Source organism: Excalfactoria chinensis, chromosome Z (assembly GCF_039878825.1).
Source record: "Excalfactoria chinensis isolate bCotChi1 chromosome Z, bCotChi1.hap2, whole genome shotgun sequence".
NCBI lineage: Eukaryota > Metazoa > Chordata > Aves > Galliformes > Phasianidae > Excalfactoria > Excalfactoria chinensis.
The window spans coordinates 40,140,537-40,163,642 of record NC_092857.1 but is presented as its reverse complement, the minus strand read 5'-3'; the positions used below and the strand labels follow the sequence as shown (position 1 = coordinate 40,163,642).

The 23,106-nt window shown below is 37.0% G+C and overlaps 2 protein-coding genes across 2 annotated transcripts in view; one reads left to right on the top strand and one right to left on the bottom strand.

Annotated features, from left to right (window-relative positions):
- LOC140264124 (cryptic protein) overlaps window positions 1–23,106 on the bottom strand; it is a 92,573-nt gene that overhangs the window by 57,377 nt on the left and 12,090 nt on the right. The gene's annotated exons all lie outside the window — the stretch shown is intronic.
- Window positions 1–23,106, top strand: part of LRRC2 (leucine rich repeat containing 2) — a 46,912-nt gene that overhangs the window by 19,078 nt on the left and 4,728 nt on the right. Inside the window, exons 4-5 of the mRNA XM_072359628.1 lie at window positions 2,643–2,799; window positions 14,222–14,358. Coding sequence (XP_072215729.1) covers window positions 2,643–2,799; window positions 14,222–14,358 — 294 coding nt within the window. The remainder of the gene's footprint in view (window positions 1–2,642; window positions 2,800–14,221; window positions 14,359–23,106) is intronic.

The window sequence follows — 23,106 nt, the reverse complement described above, 5'->3', positions numbered from 1 at the left end:
GTCTCCCGGTAAAGTCTCTCTGAAAACATCAACAGCAAATGAGAAGAGCATACCAAAAATCTAATGGAATTATTTTCAATGTCAAAATTCATAAATTAGAATAGTAGCTTTTACTGGATATTCATCAGTGCGCGTGTTTTCTATGAGGGCTACTCCAAGTGTAGAGCCTCCTGTTTTGCTATGTTGGCCAATGATATCAGAAGCAGATGGTGGTATGGCAGTAGAGGTCTAATCTTCCCATCAGTATTCCATTTACATGTTGTTACCATGTGACAGATGGCAGCAGAAGGGCTATCTCACACAATGACATCTGGAGTGGAAGTGTGTATGAAGCAAAGGTGTGGAACTGAATTCCTTCATGCTGAAAAAAATTGCACCCACTGACACTCAATGCTTGCTGATCATTGGAGACCAAACAGTGGATGTAGCACAGTGAGGCAATGGGTGGTATATTTCAACAGTGGTGAAGGGGACACAAAAGAGAAGCCATGTTCAGGATGGCCATGCACAGCTGTCACACCATGAAATGAAGTATCTCAATCAGCTCATCCATGCAAATTGATGGACTATGATCAGGAAAATATATGGAGCTAAATATTGGCTTCAATGCACTGGAAAAAAAATGGTGGCAACATTGGAATACTGCAAATTTTGTGCCAAGTGGGTCCCACAAATGCTCATGTAGGAAGAGAAAGAACACTGTATGCAACTTTGTCAGGACCTATTGAACCTGCACAAGGCTGAAGGTGACAGTTTCTTGGTTTATGCCATTGCTGTTGAGGAGTTGTGTTGTTATCACTATAAGCCAGAATCAAAACAACAGGAGTGTGAATTGTCCCTCAAAGAAAATGTGCAAGATGCAGATTTAAGTGGATAAAGTGATGTGAACAGTGTTTTGGAATAGGAAAGGTGATCCTTCCTGAAACCTGGATAAACTATAATGCTGACAGCTACATCGCAACACTGACTTAAGCTGAAGGCTCACACTTCAAGCCAAACCAGCTAGACCCTACATCAGTCTGGAGATCATAGAGCACCTTCCCAATCCTGGCAGGACTACCACACTTACAAGTGTTTGGATTTGGCACTTTCTGAGTTCCACATGTTTGGGCTGATGAAAGTTGGACTGCAGGGGAAATATTTTTCTAGCAACAATGCTGTAACAGAAGCTGTGAAATGGTGCATCACTTCTGCCGGAGTGGATTTTTCCAAATGTGGCATGGAGTCTCTTGTTCATTGCTGGCAAAAATGTTCAAAAACAGTGTTTAGTAGCTGAGAATTTGTTCTATCAAGTTATGTTATAATGCTCTTTGTATCCATTGTAGTTTTCATGGAAATAAACAGGAGACATTACTTTCACCACAACCTACATAGCTGGTGAAAATGTTATGACAAAGATGATACTTACTATCTCATGCTTTAGGTACATACAGAGTGGTACTACATGTGGCTCAGTGATTCAGCACTGTTGAGTACAAGCTCAATGATGGGTACAAGTATTTTGAAAATCATCTGAAGGGTGGTCTTAAGAAAATATCTTGGATCTCCTTTGGAGAAGCTTAGTAGTAGATTAATGTTACAAAAATTATGTGCTAGTTTACAAAGCTGAGTTTAAACAATTTGGCCATCAACTTTATGAACTGATTTTTACCTGATTCAAGTTCAAGGAATTTGGTGACATATATCAAAGATATGTACATCTAAACTGAATACCAACTAAATATATATACATATAATACATATATATAATTTTTAAAGAATTAAGGGCTTTAAAAACCTCATTTTGTGAAACTGTAATAGAGAGTAGATTTTGGACAAGTAAAATATTGCATGAAAGTTACTCCTAAGCAAACTTAATTGCTCTGTATTTGAAACAATCCTAGAAATTTTAAAGAAAAATAATTGCATGACTAAAAAAAGAACTACTTGCAATTATGGACTGATATAAATGCTGTGTATTTTTATTCTTCTTAAAAGAAAAAACAAACAAACAAACAAACAAAACACACACACACACACAAAAAAAAAAAAAAAAAAAAAAAAAAAACTGAGCAAAATATCACAAACTACTGAAATGACATAGGATTTTTTTTCACTGATTTTAAATACGACTTTCCAGAAGCAATATGTGCATATCCTTTCTGAAACACTTTTGTTCCCTTAACCATGTTTCCTCTTGGCACACAAATTTAGTCCATAGGCAGATATTAAAAACACAGTCACACTTTTTGTTTTGGTGGCAAAAGCCACTTAGATATTCTCTGTACATCCACTCTTCTCTTCCTGTAATGCATTTGACTGTAGCTTGGTATGTGAATTTAAGCACTAAAATGTGTTTTAGAAAAGTCCTCAAGCTGGAAAAGGAGAAAATATGGGAAACACAAAGTGAGTACTTCAGATAGGTTTCAGTTTTAGAGCAAAATGATTACATCAGCAGTTAAGAAAATGATTATATGCTATTGCTGCAGTGCTTCAAATGAAAACAGGTCCAGTGAGGATTTGGCAAAATGCTGCTCTACATCAAGGTAATTAAGGCAAAGTTTTGGGCTTTGGCCATAAAAGATCTTTCCATCTTATGTAGAATCATGGTTGAACAAAATTCTATCTTGATTTCTATTTATATAATTTTATTTAATTTACAGGATTTCCCAGAGTCTCTGAAAGATCACACCTATCTGAGAGAATGGCATGTAAGCAATACATTGATTCAAACAGTTCCAAACTACATTGCTTTGTTTCAAGATTTGAGAGTTCTGGAGTTATCAAAAAATCAAATCAAACACCTCCCAGTGGAAATTGGTATGTTGGTTCAAATTATTCAGTTATTTGTGTTTGTTCTATCTAATTAAATTCAGGAAAATGAGCATTCATGGATGTTCTTACAAATTTAATGGTAATCTCACTTTTTTGTTTGTTTGTTTTTGTTTTTGTTTTTTTCAAGTGAACAATGGTATCTAAATTTTTATAGCTAGTAGGTTGTAGCTATAGTTGATGCACTGGATGGGTTTAGTAAGATGCAAACATTGTAAAAACTATCCCAGTTTTTCTATCTGACTATGGAAAAGCTGTGGCTTTCAATACATTTCAATACATGGAGAATTCTTCCTGAGAACAGGTGATGTTTCATGTTCCTCACAGGTTGGAAAGGTAGAAAAAGCAAGATAGTCACACCTCTGAATATGCACACTTAGGGGTCTTGAGGCCCTTGAGAGTCAAGTTCATGAAGCAGGTATACTAAGTCAGTGTTTGTTTTTAAATGCCATAGTCCTAAGCTTTCCCCATGACTAGTATTCTTTATGAAAGCTGTAAGTTAGCATATTTCAAATAATAAATAGAGACTAAAACTTTCTTCTCTATAAGTTATCATATGTTTATTTGAGAAAAACAGGAAGAAAGGGAGAAGGCATCCTGAAACACAGAAACCAGTGATAGATTTTCTGCCAGGTAGAGTTAATGATTTTTTTAATTTATTTACTGACATTACCCTTTACATGCAAAATTTCTCACTGACATTGAGATATATTTTGAAGTTTCAGCCTGGCAACTAAATACTGTAACAAATCAAGAAAAACAGGAGATAATGGACATAAAATAAACAATAGTTGTTTTGTGAGATTTTGACCACAGAACTCAGTCGAGTCAACTGAGTTTAATGAACTAACACCTTTCACCAGGCGGTAAAGAAGAAAAATGAAAAAAACTACTGTTCACTTGAAGAGTCTTTAAAACCTTAAAAGTAATGTTTTAAGTTTCAGATGCTCTGAGTAGCAATCACTATTCTTTCAACTGCATTTAAATATTGGGAATTCTGCTCTCTCTTTTGTAGTTTTTGTGCTATTTTTATTCATCTAATTCCCCTTCTGTTTCTGCTCATCTATTCAGAATAAGCCCAAGATGTTGCTTGTGTTATTTCAGTATTTTTGTTGCTGTTTAGTTTTTTTCAGACAAAGACCCAGATTCACTGATGAAGTTTAAAAACAAATGATACAAAGAAGCCACTCCTGGACTATGTAGCTGAGCGTGGTTTTTTTGTTTGTTTGCTTGCTTGCTTGTTTTTTGCCAAAACTGCCTGATGATTTTGCGTTTTGTTGGTTCACTACCTTTTAGTGACACAATGATACTGTTCTCATTATGGCATAAATTACAAATAATTTTTTATCTCTATTTGCATACTTCCCCCTTTGTGGACAGGTACAGTGTTGTACTTCTAATTGACAGTATTCTCTCTTTTCCTGTACCGTATACACATACAAACACAGACATCAGTGTGTACTGGAAATAGCTGTTATCTCAATAAGAAAAGATCAAGAAAAATACTGGGTATTTTGAAGTTGTAGATGCTGCTTCAAAATGAAACTTCAGACTTTAGTCCTCTAACTGCTAAATTATGGCAGGGAAAACAATCTATGTGGGTTTGTTTTGGAAACTCTAAGTAAAGAATGAGAATTGGGTGCTAAATCAGAAAGTAAGGTCTCTTAAAAGGTTAAGTGTAAGGTATTTATCATTTTGTATTCTGCATAAAAAATAGCTGCAAGTAGATAAATATCACAGCTACAGCATACTTGAGAGTAATGACAGATGGTTAAAGACAGCAGTGAAAGGAGTGCAGTTGAGTCCTTAATCTTCAATCAGAACTGAATCCGAGTTTAGTACAACAAATTATCCAGCAGAAGCTAATCTGGTGAGCGCTGTTTGGGCTAATTTTGATTCTAACAAGATGGATTTAAAGGAATGAGAGGAGATCATCTGAATATTTTCAGTTGAAATGAAGTATTGCTGCAGTAGCAGTCTGTGTACTAAAACATCTGAAAGATGTTAAGTTTGTTTTGATCTAGGAGGAAAAGCTCTATTCTGAAACAGAAAGACTAGAATCAATTATCAGATAATTCAGATCTCTCTTTCAGCCCTAATCATTTATGCACCAAAAAAGACTGCCTGGATCAGAAGACAGATTAGAACAGTTTTGACTGTTCTTTATGCATAAAAGCAGATATTATCATGTTAACCAAAAAAGAAGCAATTTGACAACTCTGCAATAAGGGGCAAATTTCAGATTTGTTTTTTCCCATGAACAGGGTAAAAAAAAAAAAACAACAAAAAACAAACAAACAAACACCACCAACAAAAATGTGAATAATGTATCCAAGGATTTTCTTGAGCAATTGCTTCATGGTAAATTTATGTTTTGTCTGTGACTGCATGAGTACAGTACTATGACTGCGCATGCATTGGTGCTGATGCCCTACTAATTGCTGTCAATGAAAATAACCCCTATTTTGCTACAAGTAAACTTTTTTGTCTCCTTACATCCTACTAATGCTCTTCTGTACATAGTCCCAAATCCCCAGCCCTATTCTTTTAACTTTTTAACAAAACAAAACTAAACAAAAACAAAACAAACAAACAAACAAAACCAATAACCAAGCTTTTGTATTTTTACTCTTTTAATGAAGTGCAAGGAGATTCCATTCTTCATCCCTCTCTTGTCTTGGTTACTTTAATCTGAAGTAAAAAATAAGAAAAGAAAAAGAAAAAAAAAAAAAAAGAATGGATATTTTCCCTTCATTGAACATTAATTTTACCTTTCCAATAGATCAATGGCAGTGTCACAGATTCAGCAGAGAAGACTGGGAAAAGGAAATCTTGACCTACAGCACACTGCTGTGTTAGGTAGTTTGGCTTGACAGTGTCAGATCAATGTAAAAAAAATTACTTTGTGTCTTAATACATTTGTTTTTAAAGTAGGTCTATTATTTGCATTGAATGATTTCCCTGGAAAATAACTGTTTGTAACCAGACTTGCATTTTGTATTTGATACATTATTAGGATCACCATTATAACCTCTGTCTAAATCATGAAATTACATCAGCATTGTCACAATGCTGCATTGCATATAAAAAAATTTCAATTAAGAATTTAATTTCTGGTTTAAAATTTTTAAAATAATGAATTATAAATTGAAGTTGGGAATATATACTAGCTCAGATAACAGCTATAATGTCGAAGCTTCCACTTAAAAATAAAATATTCTCAATTGTGAAACTATTAGGGAAGCCATGAATTTCATTACAGCTTTTACTGCCTCTCCTTGGAAAACACAGAGACATTTAACTCTTAAATAGACTACTAACTGGTAACTTTTAAATAGACCTGAAAATTCATTGCTGTAAAGCACAGTTAACAACTGTGTTGCAGCAGTGACAATTTAGAGTTCTTATTTAGAAATCATCTGCTTCTACATTTGTGCTACTTTCACCAAGATACTTGGATTTCAGAATTTTGATTCATCATGAATGTTGTCTTACAGATATGAAATATTGCAATTGTTTTCTGACAAAGTTAAGCTAGCAACCTTGTTTAAAAGGAGAGTGATAATCATGTTCTTTTCATCTGAGAAAGGAAATCTAATTATTTATAGCCTGGGTTACAAAGCAACATAACCAATTCCAGTATAATTCCAACTCTTGTTGATTGCAAGAATTTTGAACAGATTTTTAGAGGGAGGGTTAATTAGAGATGTGAAGATAAATATTAAAAATGTTGAAATCAAAAGGGTATAGAAGAAAAATAGAATCATAGACTCATAGAATCCTTAAGGACCTTTAGGTTCTTAAGGACATTTAGTCCATCTCCCCTGCAGTGAACAGGGCCACCACCACTAGATCAGATTGCTCAGAGCCTTACTCAGCCTTGCCTATAAAGTATCCAGGGATAGGGCATCAACCATAAAACTGCGTAACCTGTTCCAGTGCCTCACCACTCTCGCTGTAAAAGATCTTTTCCTTAATTTCTAAGATGAATCTACCCCCCTGAGCTTGAGGCCATTTCCCCTTGTTCTATTACCACAGATCCTGCTAAAGCTTCTGTCTCCGTCTTTCCTGTAGCTCTTTAGATAGTGAAAGGCTGCTATCAGGTCATGTTGCAGCCTTCTCTTCTCCAGGCTGAACAACCCCAGCACTCTCTGCCTGTCCTCACAAGGAAGGTGTTCCATTCCATGGATCATTTTTTGTGGCCCTTCTATTGATATTCTCCAACAGGTCCGTGTCTCTCCTGTACTGAGTATTTCACATCTGGATGCAGTACTCCAGGTGACGCCTCACCAACACAGAGTAGAGGGCCAGGATCACCTTCCTTGATCTGCTGGTCATGCATCATTTGATGCAGCCCAAGATACATTTGGCTTTCTGGTCTGCGAGGGCACACTGCTGGCTATGTCCAGCTTCCCATTCCAGCTTATCCACAGGTCTTTTTATCAGGGCTACTCTCAATCCTTTCATCCCCCAGTTTGTATTGGTAATGCGGTTTGCCTCGACCCAGGTTGAAGACCTTACACTTGGATTTGTTTGACCTCATGAGGTTCACCCAGGCCCACAGCTCAAGCCTGTCTAGGCCCATCTGGATGCCATAAAAAATAATGTGTCTGACTCATTTAGTGTATATCTTTCTTGTGAGAAGATGATTGAGCTTCAAGTAGTAGATTCAATCTGGCATCCCAAAAAGCATTTGATAGTGGTGGAGGAAAGGAACCTGGAGTGTTACTTGAGAGTTTGCTGAACACGAACCAGCAGTGTGCCCAGGTGGCCAAGAAGGCTTACAGCATCCTGGTTTGTATCAGAAATAGTGTTGCCAGCAGGAGCAGGTGGTCACCATTGCTCTGTAGTCAGCACTGGTGAAGATACACCTTGATTCTGTGTTCAGTTTTGGGCCCCTCACTACAAGAAAGTCATCAAGGCCCTGGAGTGTGTCCAGAGAAGGGCACCAAAGCTTTTAAGGGGTCTGGAGCACAGACCTGATGATTATTTGGTCTAGATAAGAGGAGGCTCAAGAGAGACCTTAATGATCTCTACACGACCTGAAAGGAGATTGTAGCAAGGTGGGGATCAGCCTCCCAGGGAATAGTGATAGGATGAGAGGGGATGGCCTCAAGTTGCTTCAGGGGATGTTCAGGTTTGATAATAGGAAACATATCTTCTCAGAAAGTGTGGTGAAGCATTGGAACAGGCTGCCATGGGGAGGTGGCTGAGTCATCATCCCTAGAGGTATTCAGGAGTAGGATGGATATGGCACTGAAGGACATGGTTTAGTGGGCATGGGGATAATGGGTGGATGGTTGGACTTGATGAGTGATCTTTTCCAACCTTAATGATTCATTCTATGATTCTATTATTCTATGAAAATGAATATTTGAACCTAAGAGAATAGACTCCAATACAATTGAAAAACATAGTTCAGGCCTGGATAAATGCGCGTGTTTGCAAGGAAGAATTATAAATTTGGAAAAGATAACCTGTGGAGTTCCTCAAAGAATCAGTCTTGGCTTTTTTTTTTTTTTTTTTTTTAATTATTTTGAGGAACTGGGCTACTGACATCTTCTGCTGACATAGTTTGTGAGTTTTTATCACTACATAAATTGGAGAAGATATAAGAAGTTGGATTGGCACATGGGTTTTAAAGAAAGAAGAGAGTTTAAATTTGCAGTTGCCAGTCCAAGGCCAGAGTTTAGAAGCTACTAATTTCTTCCGCAAGTCATGCATTCTTTAAATGGAAAAGACGAATGAAGAGAAATCCTTATGCTAACAGACAAAGAAGAAAAATTCAGTATGATAAATGGAAAATGCAGTAAAAGATAAGCTAAATGCAAGATATTCTCAGTAGAAGAAAAAAGGTATTAATTGGCACTATACAAGACTACATTGTCACCTACATTCAAGAAAAGTTTTCTGAAATGGATTCAGATACCAAGAAAAAAAAAAAAAAAATCTGGTAAGAATTTGAGGAGGAATATTTTTATTTCCTGAAGGGAAATTGGAAGGATTGGCTTATTTAGGCTGGTAACAGAAGTTTTGATATGTCTGTGGCTTATGAAAACATCAGAGAGGTAAACAGCTACTTAAATATAAAAATAACAAAGTAATTCATGGTTATAAAGTTTCTACAACTAAATTAAAACTGACAATTAGAAGACCGTTTCTAATCACATAAGAAGTGAAAGTCTGTTGATTTGTTTTTCCATTAGAGGAATGGATGTCAAAAACAAATTGATTTTAAAATAGAATGAGATAAATAAATGCATGGAGTTATGTAAGTTAGTGGAGTAAGGGGTTTATTAAGGATGTCCTGGTGTGCTCTATCCTGTCTTATGGTTCTAGAGGGGAGGTTCATACACCTTTAGGCTGTCAGGTGACATAACTTAATCCATTGGAGAGACCAAAGGTAAAAAAACAAACAAACAAACAAACAAACAAACAAAAAAAAAAAACAAACAAACAAAAAAAAGCCAGCTGTTATGCAGAAATGCCAGATAATTGGTTCTCATAGACAGATCTTAGGGATTGGTATTCCACTCACCTCTGAGTGAGTGAGTGGAAACTCAGTTGTCCTGAATTAAATTCAGTCATAAGGCTTTATCCAGTAATTTCAATAATCTTAGCCACCGCAGTTACTAGTTACTGACTGTTGATTCTGTAATACTCTTCTGTCAGATCAGAGAGAGATTATATGAAAGGGAAAAAATGCAATGCATCTTTTTTTACCTACTTTCCTATTCCTTCAGTCTGGAGCAAACCATACTGTGAAAATTGGCATATATATTAGAAACTGGAAAATAGAAAAAAGAAATGGAGAAATGAGTGATTTCAGAAGGCAGAAAAGTCAAAATTGGAATCTGTGCTCCTTCCCATCACTCTACCTATAAAAAGCAATGAAATTTTCATGCTTTTGCTATGCATAATTCTGTTCCATGTCTGCTGTGTTGTAAATACATCTTCTGAGCAGAGTTAGGCAAAAGCATGACTTGTGGCCCAGGGTGCTTTGTCTAAATTAGATGTTCAGAAAGTAGTGGAAATGAGACTGTGGTGGCTGAAAAGTCAGCAATATGTCTGCTGTGGTTTAAATCTGATAAGCAGCTAGGCTTCTCACTCCCTTGCAGTGGAGGGAAAGAATCAAAAGGGCATAAATGAGAAATCTCTTCAATTGAGAAAAGAAGTTTGATTAATGATGAACAAAGGAAAAACGGATAAAAAGAAAACAGAAAAAAAAACACAAGAAAACAAACAAAAAACAAGAAAACAAAAAACAAAAACAAAAAAAAATCAAGTAATGCAGAAACAATCAGTTGATGATGTGTAGCCAGCCACTGAACAACAGCCACCTTGGAGAACACCTCTTTGAGATTTTATGGTATCATGTGGATGTTATTTTTTCATGAGTTGTGTTCTGAATCTTGCCAGCCCTCACCCTGTCCCCATCTGGAGTGTGTTTATGGTTGGGTGGAGTGAGAAACAGTGAAGGCCTTGATGATTTTGAGTACAGTAAGTTCAGCAATAGTTAAAACATTGTGTAGTGTAGTATCATTACTGTTTTGATCACAAATAAAAAGCATATCACCCAAGCTTCTATGAAGATTAACCAAATCCCAGGTAGACTGAATACATTTTAACTTTGCTAAAAGTGAATATTACTTTTCTAAAAGAGAAAACAAAACATTCCTGTGTTAATGAGAAAGTAGTTACTTTTTCACTTCAGTGGGACTTGCTTTTATTCACTGAGAAATTAATCTAGGGAGGAAGAATTTGGGACTCTCCCATTTCATTTTGAGGCACCTCTGTGTCGATGATTGTTTTGTTGCAGTAACATAGTGAGCTGATCACAGAATCATAGAATCATCAGGGTTGGAAAAGACCTTCAATATCATCTAGTCCCACCATCCACCTATCACCAATATTTCCCACTAAACTACATCCCTCAGTATAGCATATAAATGTTTCTTGAACACCTCCAGGGTCACTGACTCCACCACTGCCCAAGGCAGCCTGTTCCAGCACCTGTCCACTCTCTAGGAGAATTATTTCCTAATGTCCAACCCAAATCTCTCCTGGTGCAACTTGAAGGCATTCCCTCTAGTCATATTGCCGGTTACATGGGAGAAGATACTGATTTGCAGCTAACCACAACCTTCCTTCATGTAGTTATAGAGAGCGATAAGGTCACCCCTGAGCTTCCTCTTCTCCAGACTAAACAATACCAGTTCCCTTGTCTGCTCCCCACAAGAACTGTACTCCAGAAGACTCACCAGCTTATTTGGTCTTCTCTGAATATGCTTCAGGGCCTCATCTTTCCTATAGCGAAGGGACCAAAACTGAACACGGTACTTGAGGTACAGCCTCACCAGTACTAAGTAGAGATGGATGATGACTTCCCTGCTCCTGTTGGCAACATTGTTTTGGATAGAAATCAGGTTGCCATTGGCCTTCTTGGCCAGCTGGGCACACTGCTGGCTCATGTTCAGTCGAGCACTGACCAATATCCCCAGGTCTGTTTCTTCAGTACGACCTTCCAGCCACTCTGCCCCAAGCCTGTAGTCTTGCCTGGAGTTGTTGTGGCCAAAGTTGCTTGACCTTGTTGAATTTCATCCCACTGACCTCAGTTCAGTGATCCAGATTGCTCATACCACTCTGTAGGGCCCTCCTTCACAAACAGATTAACACATCCTGCCAACTTGGTGTCATCTGCAAAGTTATTGAGGGTGGACTCAATGTCCTCATCTAGGTCATCGGTAAACATATTGAACAGACAAAGGCTCCAATACCAACCCCTGGGGAGCACAACTCATGACCTGTCAACAGCTGGATGTAACTCTATTTGCTGCCCCTTTCTGGGCCTGGTCATTCAGCCATTTCTTTACACAGTAAAAGGTGTATCTGCCAAAGCCATGGGCTGCCAGTTTTTCTGGGAGAATACTGTGGAAAACAGTGTCAGGCTTTGCTGAAGTCTAGGTAGAATACATCAACAGCCTTTCCCTCACCCACGAGGTGGGTAACTTGATCATAGAAGGAGATGAGGCTGATCAAGCAGGACCTTCCATTCATGAGCCCACGTTGATCCCCTGCTTTCCTGCACATGCCATATGATCTCCCTCAAGATAGTCTGCTTCATCACTGAGGCCATGTCAACAAGCTTATAGTTACTTTGATTTCCTTACCACCCTTCTTTTAGATGGGAGTCACTTTTGGCATCTCCAGTCCTCTGGGACATCTCCAGTTGACCAGGAACACTGAAAGATGCTGGAAAGTGGCTTGGGTATCACTTCTGCTATCTCCTTCAACACCCTTGGGTGGATCCCAACCATGCCCGCAGATTTGTGGCAGCCCAGATGGAGTAGGTTTCTGTTTTCTCCTGGATCGTGGGTGGCTTATGCTGCTCCCCATCTGGTCAAGGGATAGAATACCCTGAGGATAACTGGTCTGACTTTTAAAGACAGATGAAGCACTTATGTAGAACTTTCATATGTTTACATCATGCTACTAAACTTAGCAAGGATTCATCATAGGTAGGTTAATGTTTCATTCCTTTGATGTGCTTAATAAGCTGGAAAAAAGGAGGATCAATCATTTATATCCTTGAATTGCTTCTGTTACTCTCTCATCACCTGTACAGACCCTTGTAAGATGGTATTGTACTACCAAAAAAATGCCTGTTGTAATCCTACGGAAAATGTTTTTTCTGTTTTAGCTAAAACAAGATTTTACAGCAGAGTAAAATGACAAAGCTACCTTCTTAAAAGGACAGAGCTGAGTTTTGAAATACCACCTCAGTTTCTATTTCTGTCAGAACTAGAACTGAGAGAAAGCTGTGTGGGAACTTCTATACTTTTATCTGTTCCAAGCCGTTCTGACCATATTCAGCCTGGCAAATTCACAAGAAAATTCAGATGGATACTAATCTAAATTTAGATTTAAATATAAAATCCATCTAAATTTACCCTTCGAAGATAATGTTTCCAAGAGGAAGAATTATGTGATCTGTGCAGAATACTGCATGCCTGAGTGATTTGAGGCTGCTAGTGTTGATCATCAAATTACATGCCTCTGCCGAAAAAACTTCAGAGAAAAATATACTGAGACCTTCTATTCTATGCATTTTTTTTCTGTTTGTTTGCAAGCACCATCTAGCATCCAGTAATGGCTTCCAGCCATTTCCATGCATTTCAATAGCTGAGCAGCACCATATAGATCTTGCTCTGAAGGGAGTATAATTAAGCATAGTGCCTTAAGGATAAGGCTAATATGACAGTGTTTTGAATACTTGAGATGTATTGCAGGGAGATTCTCTACATTGTTAAACAAATCTCAAGAAAGTCTAGTTTATTTTTCTTTAAAATTTGATTATAAATAGAAGACTATAAAAATTTTCGCTTCTTGTGCTACCTGGTTTGCTAATATAGAGTCTTCTTTGAGAACCTGTTGAAAAAAGATGCTGTTCTCTCCTTATTTACATTTGCTGAATCACATTTAAATTTCTTGCTTGTGCTTTCTATTGTGGTTGTTACATTTCGTTGTTGGTTAGAAGGGAATATCATCCATGTAGTATCATCCATGTATTATCCAGCAAGGTATCTATCCATAGAACATTCTCTTGCCTTCATTATATGTGTGTTTAAGGATCACTTTGTAATGCATCAGCTATTTGATATTTTCAGATTTCTTACTTTCTTCCCTATGTCACAATATAATTTGCATTTTTGCATTATATTGTATTCTGCATTTTAATAATGCTCTCAAACCTGTTTTTGCTGAAGCTTGTCTAATGCTGTAACAGAAGAAACATGGAATGCAATGTGGCTAAATGAAGCCTAAAAAAAAAAAAAAAAAAAAAAAAAGCCATTAAAAAAAAAAGTCATTAAAAAAAAAAAAAAGGTGACAAATACTGAGAGATTGCAATAAAACAAATAACAAAACAAATACATCCTTTATCTTTTATAATAAAAAATACACAAGGCTGTACATAGGAGACAACTGTTAATATGGTGACTTAGGTAGGAGAAGCTTTTCCCAATCAAGAAGTTCTCAAACAAGTAATAAAATGCTTTTCAGTCATCAGACAAATTTCCTGAGGTGGATACCAAAATCTCTAGTTTTCGCTGAGGTCTGTAGGTACCTTTTCCCTCATAGGAACAAAGTCCTAACAAGTTGTTACTGCTTACAAATCCTAACTAAAGTCATTATGATTAACAGAACTCTATGAATATCTCAAAACTCTTTTACTTCCTGCTCCTCCAGTGTTAGTGACCACTACAGATGATATTTAGTCATTTTATTCATTTTTCACTCATCACCACACTGAAGAGTTTTTTATATGTTACACTGAATAAGCCTTTTGTTTTTATTTTCTTCTTTTCTTTTTTTCCCCTCCTTGCTGATTTTAATTATCTTTCTCTAACAGGCCACTTAAAAAATCTCAAAGTGCTCAATGTGAGTTTTAATAATTTGAAGTCTGTCCCTCCGGAACTGGGTGACTGTGAGAATCTTGAAAAACTGGATTTGTCTGGAAACATGGAAATAAGCGACCTTCCATTTGAAGTAAGACAACAAACTGTTTTCTCTACCTTTCTTATATAGAATATGGTCAGATTAAATCACGTTCATTCTAGTTTTTCATGATAAAATTATAGTAGTAATATCACCAAAGATGCCTTAGTGTCAGGTAAACAGGATGAAGTTTCTTTGTTTTGGTCTTCCAGTGACTAATTTTACTCATATTTATTTTGATATATGAAGGAGGACAAGATTCCAAAGGAAATTTTGCCAGTAGTGATAAGGAGAAAGCTGCAAATAGTTATTTAGCGAAGTGTGCCTTGACAGTCAAATTCACTCTCTAACCTTCATTTGTTCCCAATGTCTGTTTTCTTTAAAAAGAATATGGAGAAATATATTAAAAATACTGAATGTTGCTATGAATATAAATTTCTGTCCAAAATGGATACTGTGTGTGAGGTATGGTATGAGGTATGAGGTATGAGGTATGGTATGAATATAGAATGAAGACTGAGAAAACAACTCCCAGGCATGCACCAGCATTTTCTTGTGTTGGATGAATACATGTTCTCTGCCCTGGCTGTTAGGAGTCTTGTTCACTGAGAAATAAAACCATTAGCTGATACTTGAGCACAGTTTCAGACATACTCAGTATTTCTCAGACTGTCAGACTCCTGATTTCTGGATGACAACTGAGAAGAACATCAGGGAGAAATGTCAGGCTCTTGTTAGTAGATTTCTACTTTTTTTTCTCTGAACATTTGTTGTAAGTTATTTCCAGGCATTAGTGAAATTAATTAAACTTACGTGAGGTGTGCTTAGGCCATGCTTATGTTCTGTTTCAAGGAAATGCAAAAAATAATGAACTTTTCTATCTGGCTTTTTGCTGTAAGGCAGTTCATTTGGCAAAGAACTATTCAAAAATGATGTGGAAGATATGGAGACTTCATGTGACAAATGGACAATTGTCTAGAAATGCTAGCAGCAACACAAACAGTGCAGTTGCAGGTCTCTTTTTTTCTTCATCTTCCTTTCCTTCAGTTTAGCATAAGTAGACAGTAAATATAAATAGAAAATAGATACTGAACATGTGGAGTTGTAAAGTCTAAGCATCTAGGAACAGTGAGTATACTCAGTCTCATGGATCAGAGCAGTCTGTCACTGATTTTTTAAAATTTTCCTAGTTCTTTCGGCCTTATAGCATAAAGGCTTGCCCATTTCTTTGTTTATGAAACTGCACATGTAAGTGCAAATGGCTGTTTATAAAATAGCAAAAACTAGAAGCAGTATCATGTCATTATGGTCTAAAAACTCATTAGCTACTAGATTTCTTTCATTTGTTTGTTTGTTTGTTTGTTTTCTGGTGGATGACAGTTAAAACACTTGAAGTGACCTGGCAGGCAAGCTACATAAACTCCACTGATTTAGTTTATAAAATTAGTTTCCAAGAGTCAACATTTCAGCTTTGGAAGCTTAATATACAGTCAAAGGAATAATTTTGTCAAATGATTTTAAAAGCTGCAGGGTTGACCTTTGATGTACTAGATACACCTGATGTTATTCAGAGCAATTGTATTGGTATCCTTGCTAATGTAATAGGTATTTGATGCTTGATTTGCAAATGGGCAAGAGGTGGTAGCCACTGGAAGGTTTATGAATTAAAATATTGAATTAGCATATATCTAAAAAGGAAATACACATGCTGTTGAGTGTAATGGTAGTTAACCTTGGCTAGTAGCCAAATATACACCCAACTGATCATTCCTTCCTCCTTAGTATACCACTGGGAGGAAATAGGATGAGAAGGCTCATGAGATAAAATAGAAACAGAGTAACTGCTTGCCAATTACTGTCATGGTCAAGACAGACCATGCTTGGAGACTATTATTTTAATTTGTTGGCAACTAAAATAGATATGGGTACTGAGAAAGAAAGAGATCAAAATACCCTACAGCTTTTTTAACCCTCTCCAGAGCTCAGTTTCACTTCTTCACTCCAGACTCTTCCCTCTATCCCGAGTAGTACAAAATGATGGGGGGAAGTTGCAATCGATACACAGCAACTTCTGCTCATATCTCCTCCTTACGTTTTTCCTTTGCTCCAGCATGGGCTCAACTGCAGTTCCTTCAGGAATACCCATCTACTCAGTTAACCCATGATAGTGGGTCTCCTGTGAGATGCACTAAGGAAATCTGCTTCAAACTGGAGCATCTGCTCCTGCTCAGACTTTGGTGTTCTCTTTGCTCTTTCCCTTTTTTTGTTCCCCCATCCTCTGCCTTGTTGACATTTTCTGTCTGTCAGTGGTTTACTGGCTGCTTCAACCCAGTTCTGTGTCTAGTGAGGTGGGGGGACCCCTGGACACACACCTCGGGAAATGGAAAAAGGGGAAAAAAAAAAGGGGGGGGGGGGAAAGAATTATGGAGAGATGGGCCTAAAAACAAAACAGTGGCAATGATCTGAGGAGAAACAAAGTTAACTAAATAAGATATCAGAATGCAAGAAAACACACTATAATACAATATAATTGGAGTTGAAGCTAATACATCAAATAAAATGAGTGTCTGGAAACTGAAGGTCTTACTCTAATGCTGAAGCCAAGCAGAAAAGAGGAGTATCTCCTGATATGTGTACAGCTTTTGTCTTTTCCCTTTGAGCAGAAATGGTAACAGAACAGTGAACAGTCCTCTTGGGGTTGTAGTTCACCTCTTCTGGGACAGGTACACAGAACTGGAGCATTAACTCCCAGTACACTACATGATGTTATGATGTGGAATACTGATAATAAAAAAACTGTAAAACCATGACATGACACTGTCCTTCATTAAAATCCTGTCTTCAAAGAGGGAAGCTCCACAGCAGTCTCCATGCCAACATCTTGCCACAGAGATCAAGAAAAAGTGTTTATGACCCCATATTACACAGATTCAATTATCTAATGAAAATTTTGCTCAGATCTAGATTCTAGTGAAATGCTCATGTTAATTGGTCACCATTCTCCCAGATGAGGTAAACAGTGAGAATTGGAGAATGTAAAGTAGCAAGTACGTGAGAGCTCTGCTCTAGCATATTGATGAAATCCGTTTAAAACTTTAGGATAAAAAGAGTAAAATTGGTATCTGATGCATAAAATAAGGTAGAGAATTACTAAAATTGTTTACTGCTTATCATCTTTTAGGAAGTTCGGTTTTTATTTGACTTTCAAATTCTTAAAAACTTCTGAGAAGGTTAAAGAAATGCATGAAAAGTGCAAAAATATTCCTTAGTTTAAAACTTACTTGAAAGAAATTAAAGGAAATTCAACTTAACAGAAATGATCTGTTTAATTTTACCTTGGTTTTGTACATAAAATAATGGCTAGAGACAAACCAATAACATATACAATAATGGATTCACAGAGTTTGACCACGTGTCTGTTATTTAGTCAAGAGTTTTTGATAGGCTCATAAAGGCTAATGAGATCACTGGAACTGTAAGAAGGAATTACACCTTCTGTAATCAGTCTCCCTGTTACTTTGCTATCAATTTTCCTTAGGACAGACACAAAAATAGAGAAGATGTGAAGATTTAATCTATATGTTTTATTGTTTGTTTCTTAGAAAATGAATTTTAGGTAAAGAAATCACAGTGAGATGGATCACATAAAATATAAGTATAGTTACTACCCAGAAATGGGAGGAGGAGAACATATGTCCATGACACAAAACTATATAATGAAACCAAATAACAGTTTTGAAGTGACGATAGTAATTTCCTAATATAACTGCTGTATCTACTTATAAATTTATGCTGTCTGTTATGAAGTCTGTTGTGTCTGGTAATTTATGTTAAGAAGTTGTACAAAGTGGGAAAGCTCAAGAAAGAGAATACACTAAGCAGCTTTAACTTGTATTACTTTTCAGGTAACCTATAGTTTTAAGGAAACTTACAGTACGTATCCTACATATGCTTCTTGTCTTTTTAGTCTAACAATTGAATTTTTGAATGCAGATGTTTTATGCCAAGATGCTTTGACTACTGAAATCCTGTGGGCATTAATTCTATGTCAAATAGATTCAATACAGGAGGTATTACTTGGTATTACTTTTGGAGTACCTATGTAGTTGAAAAATAAGTCCTTTTATAGAATAGGTTTATTAACCTGAAAGTGAATTCAGTCTGTTTTGGCAACATTTGTAAATTAAAATTGACAGTCACTGGCTTTGGATAAAAAAGTGAATTGAAATAAAATGTAAATACCCACAAACCTATATAGCAATTACTTTTATGCAGCCAGTTACTAGAAGTTATGTCAAGACCTTAGTAACCAGATTTGAAGGAGGAAGATGCGCTATGAGGTTTAGATTCAGTCTTCCCTGAGATGCTACTGAATTTATAAAATTCCTCTGTGGAGGCAAACATTTTTTGCTAGCTAAGATGGTCACGTGTGGCATGCTCTTCCTCTATGTTAGCCAGTTTTATGGTAGCATAGTTGGATCATATGGGGTGCCATGCTCTGAAGCTACAGAGAAAGCAGGATGGATAGGCCTGTTTTTAAATGTCTTGTACCATTTGTGTATGTATAACTGAACTTAAGAATTATGAAGATACTGGTATTATACTGATGAATAGAATTCCGTACTGTTGTTTTTATACATATTATTCACATAATTTGTTTTTCTATTAAAAAAAAAAAAAAAAAAAAAAAAGACAGTATTATAAATTCCATATAATTTCTACTATACATTTTTCAAAAAACTATTCTGGCATCATTTTGAGGTGTACTGCTTTCAAAAACTATTGCTTTATATTTATTTACTAAATCACAGAATTAATATCTTATGCACACAGCACAATAATTGCTTTGTGCTGATATTATCTTCTTCCATACTGTAGATTTTTGTTAGCAGTGCTACATCAGACAAGTGTATTGACAGATGCGAGCTGGAAGAACTTCAATGAGAAGAGAGGGAAGACAGGGAAATGCTATCTGTTGTGGTACATCTTGTCAGACACAGGGCAGGCAAATCACTCCATCCCACCAGCAAACGAGCTGAAAATGTTTCATATAGATGTTGGCATATTCAAAATCAATTTTAAAAGTGTTTATGAAATTATTCTGCTTTGCTAAGTGCTCACTGCCACACTTGAGCACATGCACCTGATCTGATATTCTTTCTGCATACTTTGAGAGGTTTGGGTTTTGAAAAGTGGGGGAATGAGGCAAACTGACACAGTATATGAATACTTTGTCAAAGAAAGAGCAAATTTATTTACATATGCTTGTGTTTCCATGTCAGTGCCATATAATCTGACCCTTGAAGTACAGGGAAATTGCAAGGTTATGCCTTTTGAAAAATACAATTTCAGTTATCTCTTTCTTGAATCTTTCAACAATGATAGCATATGCAACTATAAAAAAAGTGAGTGAGTGGAGCTTCATTAAACAGTTGCTTGACTTGGATGAATTTGTTAGAGAGATTTTTGTCTTGTCTTTCTTTGCTCAGTGCTGGTGTTCTTTTCAAATTTGCTTAATGTTCATGGTGAGGGGCTTCCTGTCATGGCTGGCCAAAGTTCCGTCAATCCATCCTCAGCAACAGCTGCTTTATGGTGCTTATAAAAAACATAACATCAAACATTAGCAGGAGGGGTGTGAAGTCCAAAAGAGCAGGTGCAAAGGTGTTAGGTGTCAGAGAAGATTAATGGAGACCTTAGTGCTGCTCTTATAAATGTTTTAATAGACAAGAGGTTAAAGGGGGGAATGTTTCTATGTTAGGAGACAGGATTATGCTGTCAGACGCTGGATCAGTTGATCCTGTTCTGGACAGAGGGCTTCTGAAGTCTTCTGGTTAATGTAGCATCACTTCAAAATGCTCCACTTGTTAGAGCAAGTCAGCAGCTAATAATAACAGCTCGTTTCATAAGAGATCTGATCCATGTATACCTCCATGCCATGGTGTTGATGAGCTTTTCCTTAGCATCATGTACTTTCAACCCCCCTGTCAGGGGCAGGGTCACCAGCCACTAGACCAGTCTGCCCAGAGCCACATCCAGCCTGGCCTAGAGTTTCAGGGTCCTGGCAGACATGGGGAGGATCCAGACCACCAGTGAAGATGAAGGCAATGCACTTACTGAACACCTCAGCTTTTTCCCTGTCTGAGGAAGCTAGTTCTCTGTCCTCATTTATCAGAGGGAGAAAACTCTCCTTGATCTGTCTTCTTCTGCTTATATACCTGTAGAACCCCTCCTTGTTATTTTTCACATCCCTTGCCAAGTTCAAGTTTATCTGTGCCTCAGCTTTCCTAATCTTATTTCTACACATGCGGACAATGCCCTGTATTCTTCCCAGGCTACACAATCCTGCTTTCACATCATGTACTTTTCTCTCTTTTCCCTCAGTTTAAACTGAAGGTCCTTGCTCAGCCATGCCAGTCGCTCACCTTCTCTGCTCAGTTTCTTTCACTGGGGGATGGAGAGCTCTTGTGCTCTCAGAAGGGTGACCCTAAAGAGCTGCCAGCTCTGTTCTGTTCCTATGCCCTCAAGGACACTTTCCCAGGAGATCCCACCCATCAGTTCCTTGAGCAGGTGGAAGTTCATGGTCTTGACTCTACTTTTTCCAGCCATTCCTCACAAATTCCATGAGGGCACAATCACTGCAACCCAGGCTGCCTCCATTCTTAACCCCTCTAATGATCTCCTCCGCATTAGTGAGCACCGGGTCCAGTGAGGCTTCACCTCAGGTCAGTCCATCTAATACCTGGACCAGGAATTTATCCTCAACAGACTCCAGGGATCTCCTGAATTGTCTGCAATAGCTGCCATGCAGCTATCCCATCAAATATATTTATATTTATATATATGGTGTTATCTGGATCAATCTATGTCTGTGACAGGGGGAAATATTTTTTCAATATGGAAAGACAATAATCCTTTGGGAAGAGCTGAATTCGAAACATTTCCTGTTTGGTTTGTTAGTGTTTGAGAGTAGGTATGCAGAAAAAAATATGAACATGTATCTAAAAATACTGTGTGAAAGGAGAAGAGAGAAGAGAAAGAAATTTTGCCACAATCTTGGCATGTCACAAAGCTCTGAATTGCCATGTCCAATTGTTGACAATGCAGTGGTGGATCTGTGTACTACTGGGGTCATGCACATGTACAATCCATAGCATTAAAAGAAAAATAATTTTGATGACAGACACCTGGCAATGGTTTGCTCAACTAGATGAGATCAAATTCCAGACCAGATATGTTGGAGTGCAAAACAGACTTGTCTCTGTTGTGACTTAAAAAAAAAAAAAAATAAAAAAAAGAGAGAGAGAGAGATTAATTCCTGCTATCACTGGAGACAAAACTTCTGTCTGTTATTACCAAAGACAGAATGTTACATATTTTTTCCTCTTCATATTAATTTCCTATTTACAGGAAGAGACAGACTGATTTCTGGCTGAAATTCTGTAAAAGTCCTGCGGACAAGTTTATCAGGCTGCATCTCTAAGCTTTTGCTATTGCCAGTATACAGAAGGTGAAAAGATTTTGCCGAAAGCAATTGTCAAATGTTGGTAGTATAGCAGATTAGAAGTATTGCATCAAAGATTCACTTGATTTTTTTTTTTTCCCATCATTTTTCTTGTTATTTATTTTGCATCTGTAAATACTGTGTAGTTACTTGGTTCTTTTCTACTGTTATTAAGTTTTCAAATGAACTACTATTTATTTCAATTCAGATGAACTGTTTATATTTTATCAAGGTAATATAAAGAGGGCAATCAATATTTTATAATTGATATAATTTAAATAATAATAATAATTTAAAATGTAGTCATATTTGTTTATAATATCTATTTTCATTTAAAATAAAACAAAATTTCCTTCTCTCTGGGGAATTTTTTCCTTTGCCCCCTTTGAAAACAGTGATTTCAGAGTAATCTCAAAATAACAAACTTTTAAAAAGATCATAAGAATGTCATCAACCTACAGCTTATTGTCACGGCAAAATAATCTTTTTGTATGTTTGAATCATAATTAACATGTCATCATTTGAATACTGTTCCTTCAAGCACTACTGTGTGCTGTATAAGGTTGACATGGGCCCACTTCTCAAGCATGTCCAAGCCCCTCTGACTGTGTGTCAACTGTATCACTCAACTTGGTGTCATCTGCAAACTTGCTGAGGGTGCACTCAATCCCACTGTCCATGTCACCTACAAAGATATTAAATAACACTGGTATCACTGTTGATCCCTGAAGAACACCACTCATTACCTGTCTGCACTTGGACATTGAGCCATTGGCCACAAATCTCTGAGTGCAATCATCCAGCCAGTTCCTTATCTAGTGAGTGGTCCATCCACCAAATCCATCTTTTTCCAATTTGGCAACCAGGATTTCATGCAAGACAGTGTCAAACACTTTGCACATGTTCTCAAAACAGCTCTTTGGACAAAGACTAATACTTTCTGCTGCACTCTCTTCTGCATTGACATCTGGATTACAGTACTGACATGATTCACGTTACCTAGCTACAGGGTTGATACTGTGAGTAGCTGATTCAGAACATGGAAAGATTTACTTAAAACTGTTATTTCTTTAAAAATTATACTGTAAACTTGTAGTTAACCTTCATTATGCTAATAATTTATATCTGAAATGAATATGTAATTCCTTACAGGAATATCCGTTAAAATCTCTAGTACATGTTCTTATGTATCTAGTTTGGAATCTGGAAGTTCTTTGGAAAGTATTGGACAGAATTTTCACTTAGCTTTAATTGGAATTTTCATTCTGTAAGTGTCCCTTGCAATATGTTCTTTGTGC